We start from the raw sequence: 21,255 nt of genomic DNA on the forward strand, positions 1-21,255 counted from the left end.
AATCTTGGGGAAATGAATGTTGAAAACTAAAAATAAATTAGTATCTATAAAAAATAAAGAAAATGGGAACGCAACAGGGAGTCTTTTGCAAACAATATTCTGAAAGGTAGAGGGAACACAAAATCACACTTGTTTTTGCTTATTATAAAAACAGCTTTTAATTCAGTAGAACATTATTTTTAAAGGATCTCTTCCAATACAGTGTTTCCCATGAATATGTTATAGTAATATAAAATCTCCTGATAGAAATGACCAAGGTAACTTTGTTGACCCTCTGATTATTACCATGCAGACATCAAGCAGATATATTCACCAGTCATTGGAGGATGTCTTGGGAGGTTCAAATTGAAGAGGGTTTCCCTACAGATGGTGAGTTCTGCCTGATGCTTGTTTGTTGATGATGAACTGAATGCACTGTTTCACAATACTGGAGTACAGCCTAAATGAAGTACCTCACAATTACCCAGGTCAACCTAACAATCCAAATAGGTAAAAATAGGTGGAAGAAAAACTACTGTCCAGATTATGACAGGCAGTGAGATGAGTAAGCCACTGAGCAGCTTCCTCCAGGACCAATATTTTAAACACTGAAGAGGTAGGTCTTTCCCTATTCCCCTTAATTCTGGTGCCTTTTTTCTGCTGATCATCTCCAATTTATCCTGAATATAGTTTATCTGTACACAATTTTTTTGTATGTTGTCTCCATTAGACTACTAGGTCCTAGAGCAGGGACTGTCTTTTGCTTTCTTTGTATCCCTAAAGCTTAGTACAGTGCTTGGAACATAGTAAGTAGACCCTTAGTAAATGTTTACTGACTGGGGTAAAAAGGTATAAGACAGTGGGCATTTGGGAAGTGAGACAGTGCTTTCCATGACTGCAATCTCTGAATTAAAAACAAAACAAAACAAAACTTAATACTAATATTCTTCCAGCAATACTCTGTAACTGCACCATAATCTCCAGAGAATCAAAATTGTGTGTCAACCAAAAGGCAATTGGGGGGCATATGGTGGACGTAAATATGCTATGGATATTACCAGTTCTGAATTATGTGCAAGCAATATATCAGAAGGCATCACAAAGATAAATGCCTGGGAAAGATGGGTCAGTCGGGAGAGCAAGGAATAACAGACTGTCCGTAAGCTACACTGGTAGCCATGTAAAAAGGCAGCACTCTGGATAGAACCTGGTGGAGAATTTATGGGAAGATATGAACGAGAATCAGGACGAGGTCACAAAGGGACTGTGGTCTATACCAACGGAGAAGCGTCAACCTGTATGAGGTGATCCACTGAACACAATACTTGTACCGAGCAGTGCGACATATGCGGAGAATGTTAACTGCTCTTACTCTAGACAATTTTTTTAATTGATGTGACTTTATTAACGTGGCTTAGGATCCCATTAGATCCTTTTGGATTCTCATTCCGTCAACATAGTAGCTATCTTTTCTAGGTTTGTGAATTTGGTTAAGTATGACATAATTATAATAACTCACATCTGCAAAGCACTTTGTTTACAAAGCATTTTTTTTACAATAATCCTGTGAGGTAGACAGAACAAATATCATTATTACCATTTTAATGAATGCCATCAATGTCTTCACCCAAAGCACTGGCACTGTGGCACGTCATGACAAATCTCCATGCAGGTTCACAACAAACCATTAATCGACATTTTTTGAATATAGCTGCTCGGCCAGTTCCAAATGTATCTAAATGTATCAAGAGCAGATCAGGATACAAATCACATGAATGACAACAACTGAACAAAGTTTGACCCTCCTAGGGAGGCCCCCAGCGGTAAGAATTTCTCTTCCTGATTTTCATACCTATCTGTCTTTCCTCATTCTTGTCATCAGCAGCTAAGGATCCCATTAGTAGTCACAGAGGCTGCTGCCTCCCAGTAGATACAGACACATTATTTTTATTTCATAGAAAAAAAAGGAGTCACATAAAAAACTAAGTTTTAATTAAATACATATACGTATATATACACACACAGTTCTTAAGAAGTAGATCACATCTCTATGACATTTGGTAAAATGTGTTGGCAGCTCCAGCTATACAGCTGAAGGAAGACAACGCCCTCAACAGGACTGCAGCAGGGTAGAACAAGAGGTCCAGTTACCACATATTGGAGCAAAAAGGAAAACATGATTGTGTGAGGCCTTGGCCATGAGATCTGACTCGGCCTCCCTGACTGGTGGGGCATCGTCTGCTCCTACATACAGCTGCAGTCAATGAACTGCCAGCGTCTGCTTGGAGCTAAAAGGAAGGAAGGTAAACACTCCAAAGCCCAGCTGAGCAGCCTATACATTTTATTACTAGGAAATGACATCTTGTTTGGGAGGGGACGTTTAAGTCCACTTAAGAGAGGTATACCTGTCTTCCTCCTGCTGCAAGGCACCTTAGTCACCCCAGGGCAGTTGGGTAATTCATAGCTTCCTCAAAAAGTCAATGTGGATGCTTTAACGATAAAATGGAAAGAAAATAATCCACAGCCCCCAAAACCCCATCTGATGTGATGAAGCACTTCTGATAAAGCATCTTCCACAAAGTGACAAGTAGAAACAATATCCAAAACTGGAGAGCCGCTCTGGTACACAAATAATAATGCAGACAGTGATAGAGGCAGGAGTTCGGTGTATCACGACCGGGTCTCTGTCCCAAAGGCAGGAATGAGCTACTTCTGAAAAATGTCCCTCCAGATCCAGGTCAAAGTCTCCTTGTATCTTAGTCACACTTATCGCAGGAAGCTTGGTCCTCGGATAGGCTCTTTGCTTTGGAGGGACAAGAGACAAGAATTAAAGATGAATTTACATTGCTTTTTGACAGTGTAAACTGAAATCCAGAGAAAGAACTAGGGAGTCTGAATGCAGATTGAAGCAGACTATTTTCTCTCTCTTTTTTTCTTTCTTGTGGTTTTTCCCTTTTGTTCTGATTCTTCTTTCACAACATGACTTACATGGAAACGATTATACATGTATATCCTATTTCAGATTGCCAGTTGTCTTCAGGAGGGGAAAGGAAAGGGAGGAAAAAAATTGGAATTCAAAATCTTATAAAAGTGAATGTTGAAAACTATCTTTACATGTAATTAGAAAAAATAAAATACTATTTTAAAAAAAGACAGTATAAACTGACAGGGGGAGCAGTGAGAGAGAAGGGGATAGAAGAGGAAGTGTGTATGTATGTATGTACACGTGTGTGTGCACACACACGGTGGGGAAAAGTCAACAGCTTCCCCCTTCCTCTGAAGGCGATGGAGGGATGTGTCCAGGGGTCTGATGGAGCGACTACAAACAAGAACGAGGCCATGTTGTGAACTTCCTCGACTCCTTTCCTTCAGTGTGCTCCACACTTCCCCATTTCTGTCAGAGAGACTGCCACTCTATCAGTCTCTCAGGTTCACAGCCTTACAGTCGTCCTTGTTTCTTCATTCCTTCTCACCCCATATATCCACCACTTGACAAACCTTGCCATATCTATCTCTGTAACATGTCTCACATCTGACTCCTCTCTACCACAATAGCGCCCCCTCCCGCCCCAGCTCAGGCCCTCATCACCTCTCGTCCAGGTTACTTAAACAATGGCCCTGTCTCAAATCTTTCCCCAGCCTGGTCTACTCCAAAGAGCACTTAAAGTGACTCTACTTAAGAACAAATCTGATATCACTCTCCTACTCAATAAAGTTCAGTGGCTCCCTATTGCTTCTAGATTCAAATATATTAAGATTTTAAAGTCCTTTACAACCTGGGAGGCAGCTAGGTGGTGCAGTGGATTGGGTGCTGGGCTTAGAGTCAGGAAGACGCATCTTTCTGAATTCAAATCTGGCCTCAGACACTTATTAACTGTGTGACCCTGAGCAAGTCACTTAACCCTGTTCATCTCAGTTCCTTCTTCATCTTTAAAATGAACTGGAGAAGAAAATGGTAAACCACTTCAGTATCTCTGCCAAGAAAAACCCAAATGGAGTCACAGAGAGTTGGACACGATGAAAAACAACAAAACTACAAACTGGCTCCAACCTACCTACATAACTTCCCTCCACTCTCTCTCATGATCTATGATTCAGACAAATTAGCACTCAAAAAACCAAAAATCCTTCCCCTTGACCTTGCCACCTTTCTAAGCTATTATACTTTCTGTTCCTCACTGCCAAACACCCATACAAAGAGAAGTACAAATACTGGCTGTTCCTAGAGTGTAGAATACCACTTTCTCTCTTCAAGACATAGCTACAAAATAAGTACTTATTTGAAATGTCTCCTCTATGTTTATTCTATATATGACTAAATACATAGTCCAATAGAATGTAAGCTCCTTATGAGTAGGGATTGTTTCATTCTTTTTTAGTCCTAGCAAGGAACACAATCTCTGTCACACAGATTGTGTGACTGTTGATTGATTGACTGATTAGCCCTCTCAGTGTCCCTAACACATTCTCTGTTTCCCTACCTTCCTCCTGGTCTCAGAGGAAGACGTGGTCATCCTTGTCCTTACTAAGGAAGGTTACCCTCTGCACCTGTCTTCTCCCTCCTGTCCCTTCCCCAACTCCCCTTCTCTCTCATTTGTAATCTCATGCACAGAGGCGGTGAGGAAGTGGATTCTCCAGAGTACACTGGAAAGAACACTGGCTCTGGAGTCCTGTGTCCTGGGTTCCAATCTTATCTCACTTTGGGCAAGTTATTTGGCCTCCTCAGGCCTTTGTTTCCTCCTATATAAAATGAATGAGTTAGATAGAATGGCTTCTAAAGGTCCCTCAACCCCAACTGCAAATCTATGAGCCCTCTGTTGATAAAACAGAAAGCCGCTTCCGCTGACCTGGCCATTTCCTGAAGCTATGCTCCTTTCTCTTCTTCACTGCCCAATACCCACATACATAGTAATCTACACTTAGTGGCCCTTGCTTCCTTCACTACCTACTTGCTACTACTCAACCTTTGACAATAGTTTCCCTTTCAACCACTTCAAGGAAACAGCTTGTTCCCAAAGACCACTAATGATATCCTTATCACCAAACCTAAGGGTCCTTTTTCTGTCCTGTCTTTCCAGGGCTTGTGATTTTTGTCTTTTTTGGCTGGTTCCTTATCCTCCTCTGGCTCCTTCAACATAGATGTTCTCCAAGGACTCCACTTGTTAAAGGAGACCCAAAAACTACTGAAGAAAGTAACACCTTAAAAAGCAGACTATCCCAAACGGCAAAAGAGCTCCAAAAAGCCAATGAGGAGAAGAATGCCTTAAAAGGCAGAATCAGCAAAATGGAAAAGGAGGTCCAATAGACCACTGAAGAAAATACTACCTTAAATTAGAATGGAGCAAGTAGAAGCTAGTAACTTTATGAGAAATCAAGATATTATAAAACAGAACCAAAAGAGTGAAAAAATGGAAGACAATGTGAAATATCTCATTAGAAAAACCACTGACCTAGAGAATAGATCCAGGAGAGATAATTTAAAAATTATTGGACTACCTGAAAGCCATGATCAAAAAAAGAGCCTAGACGTCATCTTTCAAGAAATTATTAAGGAAAATTGCCCTGATATTCTAGAACCAGAGGGTAAAACAGAAATTGAAAGAATCCACCGAATGCCTCTTGAAAAAGATCCCAAAAAGAAAACCTCTAGGAATATTGTAGCCAAATTCCAGAGTTCCCATGTCAAGGAGAAAATATTGCAAGCAGCCAGAAAGAAACAATTTGAGTATTGTGGAAACACAATCAGGATAACAAAGATATAGCAGCTTCTACATTAAGGGATTGAAGGGCTTGGAATATGATATTTCAGAGGTCAGTGAGCTAGGATTAAAACCAAGAATCACCTAACCAGCCAAACTGAGTATAATACTCCAGGACAAAATATGGATTTTCAAAAAAAATAGAGGACTTTCAAGCATTCTCGAAGAAAAGAACAGAGCTGAATAGAAAATTTGGCTTCAAATACAAGTATCAAGAGAAGCATGAAAAGGTAAACAGGAAAGAGAAGTCATAAGGGACTTACTAAAGTTGAACTGTTTTGTTTACATTCCTACATGGAAAGATGATATTTGTAACTCATGAAACCTTTCTAAGTATTAGGGTAGTTGAAGGGAATATACATCTATGTAGACAAAGGGCACAGGGTGAGGTGAATATGAAGAGATGATACCTAAAAATAAATAAACAAATACAATTAAGGGGTAAGAGAGAAATATTGGGAGAAGGAGAAAGGGAGAGATAGAATGGGGTAAATTATCTCACAAAAAGTGGCAAGAAAAAGCAGTTCTATTGGAAGGGAAGAGGGGACAGGTAAAAGGGGATGAGTGGATCTTGCTCTCATCATATTTGACTTGAGGGAATAACATACACACTCAATTGGGTATCTTACCCTACAGGAAAGTAGGGGGGAAGGGAATAAGAGAGGAGGGATGATAGAAGGAAGGGCAGATAGGGGGAGGAAGTAATCAAAGGCAAACACTTTTGAAAAGGGACAGGATCAAGGGAAAAAAACTGAATAAAGGGGGACAGGATAGGATAGAGGAAAATACAGTTAGTTTTTCACAACGACTATTATGGAAGTGTCTGCATAATGATACGTGTGTGGCCTGTGTTGAATTGTTTGCCTTCTCAAGGAGGGTGGGTGAGGAGGGAAGAAGGGAGAAAATTTGGAACTCAAAGTTCTAAAAACAAATGCTCAAAAAAAAAAGTTGTTTTTTTACATGCAACTGGGAAATAAGATATACAGGCAATGGGGTACAGAAATCTATCTTGCCCTACAAGAAAGTAAGGGGAAAGGTGGGGGAGATGGGGGTGACAGAAGGGAGGGCAGACTGGGGAAAAGGGCAATTAGAATATATGCCATCACGAGGTAGGGTGAGGGTAGGAATGGGGAGAAAATCTGTAACTCAAAATCTTGTGGAAATCAATGTTGAAAACTAAAAAATATTAAATAAAGAAATAAGGAAAAAAAATTTTTATATTGTCTTTATTACGTAATTGGGAAAAATAAAATACTATTTAAAAGGGGACAAAAGATAAGTGCTTGTGTCCAGAACACTGCCATGGGAAGATCCATACCTTTATCTAAGACACTGCTCCTGCTCTTATGGAGCTAACAGTCTAATAGGGGTATAAGACACAGAGATAACTCTAAAAATACATGAGAAGCTGGTTATATAAGTGTCTAACAAAGTAGAATTTATGGTCCAAAGAGGAAGGCTCTTTTTCTTTAAGAGGAACTAGGAAGTGTCATTTGAGTTGGATGTTAAAGGATGGTTAACTATCCTAAGTAACATAGTGTTGCCCACAGCTCCATATCCAGGTCTTAAACCTTGATTTCAGAGAGCCAATCTTCCGGGAATGATCGACTGGAAGAGGGATGGAATTGGTGCAACTTCAGAAGGATGACTACAGTTAACCAATCTCAGTTCCTGGACCTAAAGTTGAGTCCTTATTTAAACTACTTTGCACTGGCGATTTGGTTAACATAAGCTTCCAACTGGCCCTGAAACCAGTATTTCCTCTTTTCACAAGAGGGTAGTGTATGAACCAAAAATTTCTCTAACTCCAACACTGTAGAACAGTAAGACTGCTGATGACTCCAACCTATCAATCTCTGAATGAGGGCTCAGCAGCCTTTTGTCAGGCTCTGGGAAAATTCTCAAATGCTATGCTTGCTTCGATAACTGCAAAAACAAAGAAACGTGCCAGTATGGCTTTCAACCCTTTGTGTGCAGCAGAGATAGGGTTTTTTGTTTAATAACCCTAACCTAATATGTTGGCTCTAATGCTGCCAAATGGGAAGAGGGAGGAGCTTTCTTTTTCTCTAGCTTTTAAAAAGAAAGGAATTAGGGCAGGCTTCTGGTAAGATGGCTAAGTGGTTGTGTCTAAGACTCTTAAGCTCAGCCATTCCTCATCATACCAAAGAAGGCACTAAATAAAGTGAGAATACAAAAAATACAAAAAAAAAATACAAAAAGAAGGGAAAGGGGGGAAAGGAGCAAGGATTAAGAAGCAGTCTATTCTCTTGAATAAAATGTATTTAACAGGGCAGAAGAGAAGTATGGAGAAAAGAGTTTCCTCCTTTTCTTTCCCTTAATTCATGAAAGAATGAGTAATTTACCCTCCAACATGGATCAGGAAGAAATTAACTCAGAGGATTAACTACTTGTTTCAACAATCTGGCTAGCAGCTGTTGTGGGGGTAAAAGACCAACACAAGCCCAACAACAAGAATACTACCAGCACACTGCAAAAGCACAGGTTCTTTTGATCTGCTTTAGTAAGGAAAGCAACGTTAAGGGGTTGACAAGCTTATTTTAATTCAGCATACAAATACCATTCACTTAGTTCAGGGGAAAAAGCCAGCACCCTGAACTTCGGAACAAAATACAAAGTACAAACATCGACAGATAGACCTTGTCTGATTCAAATCCCAATACAGAGTTACCAGAGTTTAACAAAGTTTCAGCACTGGGGTTTACGAGTTGGAGGGCTTCTTAGCTACAGCTGCCCGGAGTCTCCACACGCCACCAAGAGTGAGAGCCCTAAACAAATTACAAACACTGACAGACAGACCAAATACAGATTCATAGTTACCAACATCTAGGTTCAGCCCAGGAGCTCAAACCAAGGGCCGGTCCAGAGTCACTCGTGCTACCACTGCTGTGGATAAGCGCTCCAAGGAAGAGAAAGCCAATTCCTGGTTTTATATCTTTTTCAGGGTCAGGGGTGAGTCACACATGCAACTCACCCACATGACCTAGAATCGTCACAAAGAGGTGACTTAAACCCACATGGTCTAAAAGCCTCTGCTGTCCCAGACATGTCACTCAAACTCATGTGTAAACTAGGCCCTCCCCTAAGCCAAGGAGGCACCAAGGACACCCAAATCTAATCAAGGAAACAAAGACCAAACCCTCCAAGGGCACTTAATTGAACTGAGTGCTAAGAGCCCATTTTGCTTACCAACACACTACTGTAAAGTACACAGCGCCCTTCCTCTAGACTTCAGCTTTACCTGCTTCCTCAAGCGTTGGAAATGGGTATAAGGCAAAGCTACCCTGATCCCAAACAACTCTGATAAGAGGGGAAAGAAAAAGAAAACTTTCTGGTGGCTGATTCTTGGCCTACCATGCCACTAGTTCTCTACAGCGAATAAGAGGGTGATTTTTTAAAATGATTAGAATTAAAAACCAATACTGTTCTCACGGTGGATTTAAAAAGGTCATCTATACACAGTAGATTTCACTATCTATATATAAAAGCAAGGAAGGACACACATCTATAGGTGACCAGAGGCTGGTATGGTGTTCCTGAGATATTCCTAAAAGTTAAGAAAAGATCTCTGCTATGCACTAGTGCCCTCTGCTGTAGAGACTGCCATCAGCCTTGCAGCCTGAGCTAGCTAAGCAGGGGACAGACCCTTTTCACTTACTCAGCTAGGGGAACTGGGATGCCGGCTGGAGCCTAGGTTATAGTGATAATATCTCTTAACATTTTTAATCTGGCCAAACACTGATTCCAAGGCCATCTGTGTTTTCCAGTACAGATGATTTACACCAACCCTCATCAAATCTGTCTGCTGTAGGTTACAACATGAAGGTAATCTGTCAATTTTACTGGTAGTTGGTATGTCACTCCTAAGAGTATCTTTTACCCAGGTTTGGGGGTAGAGTGCCAACTTCTCCAGGGTCACCATGTAGTGCACAAGGCCCAGAAAATCAGGAAGGGTGCTACAATTTGAGCACTGGTAGCAATCAATGAACAAATATTTATTAAATGTATGCACTACGTACAAGTACTGAGAAGCGAGGCAGGATGTCAGAAGGAAAAAAATTCTGGATGCTCAATGTTGAGACCAATAATCCAATTATGTGAAATAAGTAATATATACAAAATCATGAAGAAAATCAGCAAGTATGTTGGTTACAAATCAAAGATATCTCCACCTTTCCACATGTCAGAAATGTTGTCCATGGGTTTTACAAGAATAACTTGCTTAGCACTCATACTCCTCTGAGACAGACTGGCTGCCTCCAAATGTCCAGATGCATGAGCTACTGTGGTGGTTGTCTCAGGCAGGCTGTGGCCAGCCCAATCAGGACGGGTTCACTAGGCAGCTGTTTGCTACTCATTATCAGAGTCAGAAAACTCCTCAAAGTCCCTAGAGTCAAAAGTGCTTAGGAATAGGAGTCAGCTAGTTGAAGAGAATATTCTTACCAGCTGTGGCTAGGATAGTAAGGCTTCCTGCTTCTCTGGCATATCCATAGACACAAATGTACACTGCTTAGCTAACAGCCAGATGGTGGACAGCACCTGGCGGGGAAACTAGCTGTTGGTATTTTCCTTTGAACTGCCATGCTTTGCCCCAGCAAATAACATTCTAGTAATTTGGCTCTGAGGTTTCCCCTGAAGGCAGAGCTTTATTGGATTACTATGGGGACTGTACATATCATCCCATAATCATCAGATCCTCCTTGCTTTTATGTGGTCTGTCCTCCCTCAGGAGAAACACTATGATCTTACCAATTCTTTCCAACCATATGTGTTTTGCCCCAAGATACAAAGACTGACAGTATAAGGATATCCAAATGTTAGGCAAGTAGTGAGGAATCCAGCAGTGTAGATGAAAGTAGTTCTCACTAGCCCCCAGCAGGTCCCAAAAGCAGCCAGATCTTTTGGCTCAATAGGAAAGATATCCATCACTGGGACCTGGTACAGAACTCTCAAGAAAAAGAGAGCGACATCAGCAACCTCCTTCTAAATTCCTTTTCCACTATTGGAAGGCCTTGCAATAACTTCTCTGTGATCTGCAAGCACAACATTTGGGATAGGGTCCCATGCCTATTTTACATCGACATATCTTGACTAACAAAGGTCAAACTGTGAACACCCTAGTATAATATAACAAAAGCTGATTATGTGTATGTGGTTCCTAAATTCTCTAGGCTTCAGTGTTTCATCTGCAAAATGAGGGAGTCGCAACTCCCTCTCTAAGGTACTCTAACTCTAAATCCTTTCATTCTATGACCTAAGCACTTCTTCAGTAACTCTTCCTCAGGGTCCTGAGGAAGGACTACATGGTGGTAATCAGGGCAGGGTTTTTTGCTGTTCTTCTCTTGTCTTGGAGCACTCAGCACTAAGACAATTGTTGATTTGTATATGATGTGGTGCTGGTGGCTGGAGCTTTCCCACATTCTAAATGCTAACTTGGCCCCAGCCCTCAGGGTCCTGAGCAGGGTATATGTGTTGGAAGGTTAGCGTTTCACTTTTGGGGGTACACTCATTGAAAGAGTGACAAGACTCTGGGCAAGCTGTTGAAATCGCCCCTCCGGCTTTGTAACCCAGACAGATAGATGTTGGTGTTTCTCTGGTAACCATGGACTGCTATGGACAGATTGGTTTGTGTTATTTGCTGTTTATAACATATGCTTGTAATTTTTGTTTGTATTTGCTCTGAAGTTCAGGGGACTGATCTTTTGATCTTTTCCCCCTGAACTAAGTGAATGATATATGTATGTTTAATTAACCTGAGATTGTTAACCCCTTAATGTTGCTTTCCTTAGAAAAGCAGTTCAAAGAATCTGTGTTGGCAGCCCTTCTGCATGCTGGTGTTACTGGTCTTACACAGTCACAGTAGCTGCTAAGCCACACTGTTGTTACGAGGACCAACCAAAAGGTCCTGAGCAAAATACTGACAATACTTTCTTCTCAGAGGGATGGTGCTTCCCACCATGGTTCTCCTTGTCTATTTCACTGCTAAAAAGCTAGTTAATTCCATTTTAGATAATCTCTAAAGCATACTTTCTTTCTACCATCGTACCCTTGTTTTTCAAATCTTGTTCAGTCATTTCAGCAAGATTCCTCTCCCTTTGTAATAGATTCTCTGTCTCCTTTCTCATCCTATTTGGGAATCAGAAAACAACTCTAGGCAAAAGCAGTAAGTTGAGGAGTAGTGCAAGTGATATCTGCTGTCCCTTATGAAAGCCATAAGTTTTGAAGCGAAACTAGATGCAACAGAGCTGGTGAAATCAGCATAATAGATCTTGAGAATTCCCACGGATACCCTTCAGAATCTTCACCAAAGTCTCTTTCTCATCTTTCTCTTGCTAAAGGCGTTATTCCTCAAGTAACTTATTACAACTGTCCTTTTCAGTTTTAAGTTCTGGTTTGTTTGTTTGTTTTTTTTTTTACTATTTTCCATGTAAAATTTTAATTGTATAAACAAGCTTTTAGTACTGGGCCCACAGGAGCTATATGAATACCACTACAAAATAGTCTTTATACAAATAAAGACAGATATAAATAACCTGAGAAATATTAAGTGTTCATAGGTAGACCAAGGCAATATAAAGAAATGACAATACTAGCTAAATTAATTTACTTACTCAGAGCCATATCAAATGCTCAAAGGATTATTTTAAATCACTAGAAAAAAATAACAAAATCCATTGGGAAGAACAAAAGGTCAAGGATGTTACAGGAAATGATGAAAAAAGTGGGAAGAAAGGGGGCCTAACAGTACCAAACTATACTACGAAACAAGAATCATCAAAACAATTTGTATTGGTTAAGACATAGAAAGGTCAATCAGTGGAACAGATTAGGCACCCAAAATACTAAATAAATAAGCGCAGTAGCCTAGGGTTTGATAAAGCTCAAGATCTCAGCTACAGAGGTAAGAACTCACCAATAGACAAAAACTGCTGGAAAAACTGGAAAGCAATTTTGACAGAAACTAAGTACAAACCAGCACCTCATCATATACCAAGAGAAGCTTAAACCTTGTCTTATATACCAAGATAAGCTCCAAATGGGTACAAGATTCACACATAAAGGGCTGCATTACAACAAATAAGAAGAGGGAGGAGGGAGGGAGGGAAAAGGAATTTATATGGCTCCTACTATGTGCCAGGCACCGCACTCAGTGTTTTTTACAAATATTTTACAAGAAATTACTTGTCAGATCTATAAAGAGAGGAAGAGATAAATGGATAAAGAAGATCACAGAAAGTAAAGTGGTCAATTTTCATTACACAAAATTAAAAAGTTTTTGTATAAACAAAACCAATGTAGTTAAAACTAAAAGATAAATAGTTCAATGGGAAAAATTTTTTTGTAGCAAGTTTCTCTAATAAAGGTCTCATTTGTAAGCTATATAGAGAATTGATTCGAATTTTTAAGAATATTTTTTAATAATTTTTAAGAATAAGAGCCATTCTCCAACTGATATATGATCTAAAGATATGGTCAATCAACAAGCATTTATTAAGTGCCCAAATGCCAGGCACTGTGCTAAACTCTAGGGATAAAAAGAAAGGCAAAAACAATAACAACAAAACAGTCCCTAATCTCAAGAAGCTCACAGTCTAATAAGGCAATATGCAAGCAGCCATAGAAAAACAAGACAAATACAGGATAAGCTGGAGATGATCAATGGAGCGGAGTGGAGCAGAGCCCAGCGTGAGTGGCTCGGATCAACCAGACCAGGAGCCGGGCAGAGCGGGCCCTAGCACCCTGAATCAGTGAGCTGCGGCAGTTACCAGACTCCTCAACCCACAAATACCAAAGACAGTGGAGAAGGTTAGTGAGAAAAGCTGCAGGAGTGGAAGGAGTTCGTGGTTCAGCCACTGCCCCCGGGGGCAGCAGAGGTGGGGCAGCTCCAGCTGCTGTTGCTTCCAGCCCCAGGCCCACCTGGTGGGAGGAATTAAGTGGCGGATCAGAGCAGAAGTGCACAGCCTGCTGAAGATCTAAGCCCAGTCCAGGCTGGGGGTTCTTGGGGAAGGAGGAGTGCTGGTGTGGCAGAGCTAGCGCACCTCCCCCCAAACGTGGAACACAGAACTCTTTAGTCTACAAGCAGTCATACCCCGCTGAAAAACTCAAGGGTCAAGTTAGTTGGTTGGGAATACGGCCAGGCAGCGAAAGCACACCCAGATTCAGTCTCAGACTTTGGATTCTTTCTTTGGTGACAAAGAAGACCAAAACATACAGCCTAAAAAAGTCAACAAAGTGCAAGAGCCTACATCAAAAGCCTCCAAGAAAAACATGAACTGGTCTCAGGCCATGGAAGAGCTCAAAAGGATTTGGAAAAGCAAGTTAGAGAAGTAGAGGAAAAATTGGGAAGAGAAATGAGAAGGATGCGAGAAAACCATGAAAAACAAGTCAATGACTTGCTAAAGGAGACCCAAAAAAAATACTGAAAAATACACTGAAGAAAACAACACCTTAAAAAACAGACTAACTCAAATGGCAAAAGAGCTCCAAAAAGCCAATGAGGAGAATAATGCCTTGAAAGGCAGAATTAGCCAAATGGAAAAGGAGGTCCAAAAGACCACTGAAGAAAATACTACTTTAAAAATTAGATTGGAGCAAGTGGAAGCTAGTGACTTTATGAGAAACCAGGATATTATAAAACAGAACCAAAGGAATGAAAAAATGGAAGACAATGTGAAATATCTCCTTGGAAAAACCACTGACCTGGAAAATAGATCCAGGAGAGATAATTTAAAAATTATTGGACTACCTGAAAGCCATGATCAAAAAAAGAGCCTAGATACCATCTTTCAAGAAATTATCAAGGAGAACTGCCCTGATATTCTAGAGCCACAGGGCAAAATAGAAATTGAAAGAATCCACCAATCTCCTCCTCAAATAGATCCCAAAAAGAAATCTCCTAGGAATATTGTCGCCAAATTCCAGGGCTCCCAGATCAAGGAGAAAATACTGCAAGTAGCCAGAAAGAAACAAATTTGAGTATTGTGGAAACCCAATCAGAATAACCCAAGATCTGGCAGCTTCTACATTAAGAGATCAAAGGGCTTGGAATGCGATATTCCGGAGGTCAATGGAGCTAGGATTAAAACCTAGAAATCACCTACCCAGCAAAACTGAGTATCATGCTCCAAGTCAAAATATGGACTTTCAATAAAATAGAGGACTTTCAAGCTTTCTCAGTGAAAAGACCAGAGCTGAATAGAAAATTTGACTTTCAAACACAACAATCAAGAGAAGTCATAAGGGACTTACTAAAGTCGAACTGTTTTCTTTACATTCCTACATAGCAAGATGATGTGTATGATTCATGAGACCTCAATATCATAGTAGCTGAAAGGATTATGCATATATATATGTTTATGTACATATATATAAGTGAATGTGCATGTATGTATATATGTATGTGTGTATACATATATATATATATATATATATATATATATATATATATAGAGAGAGAGAGAGAGAGAGAGAGAGAGAGAGAGAGAGAGAGAGGGAGGGGACACAGGGTGAGTTGAAGATGAAGGGAAGATATCTAAAAGAAATAAAATCAAATTAAGGGATGAGAGAGGAATATATTGAGAGGAGATAGGGAGAGATAGAATGGGGTGGATTATCTCACATAAAGGTGGCAAGAGGAAGCAGTTCTGGGGGAGGAGGGGAGAGGGCAGGTGAGGGGGGGGGGGGATGAGTGAATCTTGCTCTCATCAAATTTGGCCTGAGGAGGGAATACCATACATACTCAATTGGGTATCTTACCCCACAGGAAAGAAGAGGGAAGAAGATAAAAAAAGGGGGGGATGATGGAGGGGAGGGCAGATGGGGGTGGAGGTAATCAAAAACAAACACTTTGGAAAGGGGACAGGGTCAAGGGAGAAAATTCAATAAAGGGGGATGGGTTGGGAAGGAGCAAAATATAGTTAGTCTTTCACAACATGAGTATTGTGGAAGGGTTATACATAATGATACACATGTGGCCTATGTTGAATTGCTTGACTTCTTAGGGAGGGTGGGTGGGAAGGGAAGAGGGGAGAGAATTTGGAACTCAAAGTTTTAAAAACAGATGTTCAAAAACAAAAAAAAAAGTTTTTGCATGCAACTAGAAAATAAGATACACAGGCAATGGGGCGTAGAAATTTATCTTGCCCTACGAGAAAGTAAGGGAAAAGGGGATGGGAGGGGAGTGGGGTGACAGAAGGGAGGGCTGAATGGGGAACAGGGCAACCAGAATATACATCATCTTGGAGTGGGGGGGAGAGTAGAAATGGGGAGAAAATTTGTAATTGAAACTCTTGTGAAAATCAATGCTGAAAACTAAATGTTAAATAAATAAATTTAATAAAAAAAAATTCTTTCCCAATTTTCTGTTTCCCTCCTAATCTTGTTGCATTGGCTTTGTATGAAAACTTTTCAATTTAATGTAATCAAAATTATTCATTTTGCATTTCATAATGCTCTCTCTCTCGTTTGGTCATAAATTCTTCTCTCTTCTACATAGATCTGACAGGTAAACTATTCCTTGCTCTCCCAGACTGCTTACAGTATCAGCCTTTCAATCTATATCGTGAACTCATTTTGACCTTATTTTGGTATATGGTGTGAGATATTGGTCTAGGCCTAGTTTCTGCCATACTATTTTCCAGTTTTCCCAGCAGTTTTTGTCAAATAGTGAGTTTTTAGCCAAATATCTATCCTTTTAACCTTCACTCTATGGTCCAGCCTAACTGGCTTTCTTCTGCTCCTCATTCAATCTCCTGCCTCTAGGCTTTTGCACACATTGTGGTTCTGCCCCCCACCTCACCCCACTACACCTTGAGTATACACCCTCACCTCTGCCTCCCTAAGAATGACTAGCTTCCTGTAAACCTCAGCTCAAGTACCAGTTCCTACATGAGACATTTCCTGATTCAAGCTATTTGTGATGGTACAAAAATCATGTGTGTGTGTGTGTGTGTGTGTGTGTGTGTGTGTGTTTGTACATAGAGACATAAAGAACAGTATGCATTTAACAAATGCTTGCTGACAGGTTAATACATATAAGCCAAGGGGAGGGACAGGTATCACTTGACTTTTCTTTCAGGTCACAAAATATATTCCAATCCCACCTCCAATTTCTTGAAATACCATTAATTAAATCCCAGGGAATAAGCATCATTTAAAAAATGCCTCTGGGAGGGCTGGTAGGATATTAGATACTGTGAATTGGTTTAATCAGATTTGCTTTTCTCTTAACATCTAGCTGAAATCATTCCATGGCCCTAAGACGTATTTTTATTGGGGACGGAGGCATGTAGCACAGGGAAGACAAATAGGAAAAAAAGAAGAAATGATGTTGGAGCAAGGTACATTGCTGGGAGTAGGGAAAAGCCCGTGTGGGACATCGTTGTACAGGGATTTGGGCAGCCAGAAGGAAATGGGATGAAGAAAATATCAGGAAATAGAAAGACGTCAAAGGTAGGCTTCTCCTATTTTAAAATGTCGCTTAAGGGCATCACTGTTCCCTACTCCCTCCCTTCAGAATATATAACCCAAAAGGGAGGGAAGCTCTTTTGACAACTGATAACAGATTAAGTCTGGGTTTCCTCACTGGCAAAGTGAGGATCATTAGGTACCCCAGTACCTCACAGAATGGTTATTAGAATCAAATTATATAATGTTACCTATAACTTTAAGTGCCTTACTAATCAGTTTTTCTTCTACATATACACATGCACATATATATAAATACACACTGATAAAGTAGATGAAAACTGCATTAATGCAGACAGGCTATCATTTGCATCTAAGTGGCAACCTCAAATATGAATGTATATATTTGTCACTGATAAATAAATTCATGTATTTGTATATAATGTATAAACTTGACAGTGATACATATTGTTGAATACAAAACAGGACAGGAAGTGGTGTGTGTGTGTGCCTGTGTTTGTGTGTGCATGTGCACTTAAGAGAAATTTAATCCTAAACCTAACTTGGAAACTAGCCAACAACAGAAGACTAGAATCCAGCCTCCAACTCTTGTAGAAAAAGGTTAAATTATACGCAACTTAAAAGTGGGGACTTTGTCTTAGATATTTATGGTATGCCTACACAAACAAGCAATTTAATAACGGTCTGATGAATGAAAAAAATGAACCATCTTCCCATGTGTGCTATGTTATTTAAATACTGAATGCACTGTGATGTGGGATCAGGCTCCTCAAACCTCATGCATTCAGAAGCCTCCTCTTCCCTCCTTACCTCTTCTTTCACTAATGAGAATTTCTCGTCGTTCTTTCATTTCAGAGCTCAGTTTGTCAACCATCTTGCTGATGCAGTTGTCCAGTACTAGGGAGCGAGTTTTAGATTCAATATCTTGTCGACAGATGGGACATTCCATTTTTCGCTTCATCCACTCACTGATACAGAAGGAACAAAAACTGTGGGCACAGTTCAAGGTAACAGCCTAAAAAGGGCAAGAAGAGGAATGCATCAGGGATCTCACTCTTGGATGCTTTTTCAATAGCAAAAGAAACAACACGATGAATAAACCTCTCAAGTAAATCAGAACATGATCTACAATGAGCTATTAAGTTGTTACTGCCCAACTAGTTCAGCCAGGACTTTGTAGGAAAATAAGAATCAATCCCAAGATGTGTTCAAACACCATCTTGAACCATTTTCTTTCTTTTTCTGTGGCTAATCAGAGCACTTACTACAATTAAGGTTATAGATTCACAATTAAGAGTGATAGACTAGAGGTGCAGAATGATATATGCATTTTCTGAAATTTCCAATGTGTGGATTTATTTTGGTTGATTATACTTATTTACTTCAATTCAGGGCTTTTATTTTGGGAGAAGAGAGAGTTATGGGTTATTTGGTTACAGCAAAGATAGATAGTGATACCAAAACAAAAAAAGAAGAAAAGAAAGAAGAGTGTCAATGAAACATTTTTTTAAATGCAGAGAAAAAAGCGAGTTCCAGAAAAAGAAAAAAAGGAAAAAGGAAATTCAGAGGAAGACAGGGATAAGTAAGACAGCTTTGGAACTTCCATGCAACATTTATTATATACTTAAAAAAAGAACTAAGTTGTATGTAATGGAGATTCATGGATACATATACAATCTCCTTTTTCTTTTGAATAGGGAAAACATTGTGTTTGTTGTTTTTCGAGTTAATAATAACAATAAAGGAAAAAAATTTAGCCTAGGTGGGAGCCATATTGTAGAAAACTTTAAAGGGCAACTTAGTATTTTCTGCTAGAGGCAATAGGGAGCCATTTTTGATTTTTCAGTAGGAGAGCAATTGTTTTGAGAAGGGAGATCTATGTTTTAGGAATATTAATTTGGCAGCTTAAGATAAGGATTGGAGAGGGGAGACAGTAGATAGAAGCAAAATGAGGGAAACTACTGCAACAGTGTCTAAGTGATAGGTGATTAGGTACTGAGAGTGGGAATGGGAGGAGAAAGTTTAAGAGATAATCTGGAGATAGGATAGACAGAACTTGGGAAGTATTTGGATACAGAATTTGAGGGAGAGGGAAAAGCCAAGAGGGCAGCTAGGCAGCACAGTGGAGACAGTGCTGGGCCTGGAATCAGGAAGACTCATCTTTCCTAAGTTCAAATCCAGCTTCAGACACTTACTAGCTGCGTGACCCTGGGAAAGTCACTTAATCCTGTTTGCCTCAGTTTCCTCATTTATAAAATGAGCTGGAGAAGGAAATGGCAAAACATTCCAGTATCTTTGCCAAGAAAACCCCAAATGGGGGTAATGAAGAGCTGGACACAACTGAAACAACTAAATTACAACAACAAAAAACCAAGAATGATTCTCTAAGGCTAGTAAGTTTGATATTGATTACTGGGAAGATTCTAGAATAGATAATTAAAGAAAGAGTTGGCAAATGCCTGAAAAGAGAAGGTGTGATTCATTACAAAGACCCAACATAGCTTCATCAAGTGCAAATCATGCTGGACTAACTTCACATTCTTTTTGGACAGGATTATTAAACTAGTAGATGAGGGGAGTGCTCTACATATATTTTACCTAGAGTTTAGTAAAGCTTTTGATGATACGGAGTCTTCAGTAGGGTACTGGGGATAAATTCTTTGGTATTACGAAACTTGACTGGACTGGGAAATAGGATGAAAAAAAGATATCAAGAAGCTAGAATATTAGGTTGACAGTAAATAAGATGAAATCAATAGGAATAAATGTAAAGTTTTACTTTTGGGTAAAAAAACTCCAATTTTATCAGTGCAAAATGGAGGAGGCATTGAGTAGGCAGTGGTTGTTCTCAAGAGGATTTGGTGGTTTTAGTGGGCCACAAACTCAATGAGTCAAGAATGTGAAGTGAAAGCCAAAAATTTAATGCAATCTTGGGCTGCATTAGAGACGCATACCCCAAAAATGGAAGAAAAAAAAAGTAAAACAATCCACATGCACATATAGCAGCATTTTTTTTTGTTATAGCAAACTAGAAAACTATAGAAAACTAAGAGAGTGGCCATCAATTGAAGAAAGGTTGAACAAATTTATGGTATATAAAGGTAAAGAGAAAATAATACACCATAAGAAACAACAGAAGGAGGAAACTAGGGAAGATTTGTAAGACTTGCTGCAGGTTCAAATGAGTAGATAGAAGAAAACAACTTGTCTGATCAATGTAATAACCAACCATGATTCCACAGGGCAGGTGATGGAAGCATACGACTCACTTCCTAGTGGACTCAAGGGACAGAATGAGACATATATTTTTCGACATGGCCAATGTGGGACTTTGTTTTGCTTGACTATGAATATTTGTTACAAGAGATTTTCTTTTCTTTTTTTAAATCTGAAGGGGGTGGAGGTGAAAGGAAAAGGTGGAATAGCAAAGGGGTTGCCCCAAAAAATGAAATCAGGCTAGCTTTGAAGGTCATACATCAAGTTTATTATATACTTAAAGGTTCGCAGTTTCATATACAATCTCATTCTTTTATTATACCTTGTATACATAAATGCTCATTTTATTTGGCATTTGTTAGATTCACAAATTAAAAACAAACAAACACAAAAGCAAAGTGTATAGCCCAGATGAGGCTTTGCCAGGGAATGGGGCGGAAGGGTGAAGAGTCCTTGTCCCTTGTTATTACCTCAATGAAGTGTTCTGAGCAAATGATGCATTGAAGCTCATTTTCTAGCACATCATTCATCTGGTTTAGAACCTCTTCCTTCTGCGCTCTCACTTTCTCTTTTTCTTCCTGCAAAGGTATAAAACCCTATTTATCACTAGAAGAATTATTGATTGGTTACTGATTAAACAAGACAGGAAGTGGACTTAAAAAGCTAAAATAATTCAAATGGAACAGCGCACTTCTAAGAGTTACTACTTTTCAAAACTTATACTAAATGTAAGCCTTCCTTGCAAGTTCCATTTTAAAAATTTCTTTCCATTTTTTTCCTTTTTAAATACAATTTTAATTTTTCTTCTCCATGCAAAATTGAAATGGTAGGAAACTTCTGTAGGCTGACACTATTG

The 21,255-nt window shown here is 39.6% G+C and overlaps 1 protein-coding gene across 2 annotated transcripts in view; it reads right to left on the reverse strand.

The window, feature by feature from the left end:
• Nucleotides 1-1,511: 1,511 nt before the first annotated feature.
• RNF8 (ring finger protein 8) overlaps nucleotides 1,512-21,255 on the reverse strand; it is a 68,790-nt gene continuing 49,046 nt past the window's right edge. For both annotated transcript variants that reach the window (XM_036769099.1, XM_036769100.1), the window contains 3 exons: nucleotides 20,870-20,977; nucleotides 17,994-18,198; nucleotides 1,512-2,782 (listed from right to left, as the gene is read on the reverse strand). In XM_036769099.1, the coding sequence (XP_036624994.1) occupies nucleotides 2,736-2,782; nucleotides 17,994-18,198; nucleotides 20,870-20,977 (360 nt within the window). In that variant the 3' untranslated portion in view covers nucleotides 1,512-2,735. The remainder of the gene's footprint in view (nucleotides 2,783-17,993; nucleotides 18,199-20,869; nucleotides 20,978-21,255) is intronic.

This window comes from Trichosurus vulpecula, chromosome 7, assembly GCF_011100635.1.
Source record: "Trichosurus vulpecula isolate mTriVul1 chromosome 7, mTriVul1.pri, whole genome shotgun sequence".
Lineage (NCBI taxonomy): Eukaryota > Metazoa > Chordata > Mammalia > Diprotodontia > Phalangeridae > Trichosurus > Trichosurus vulpecula.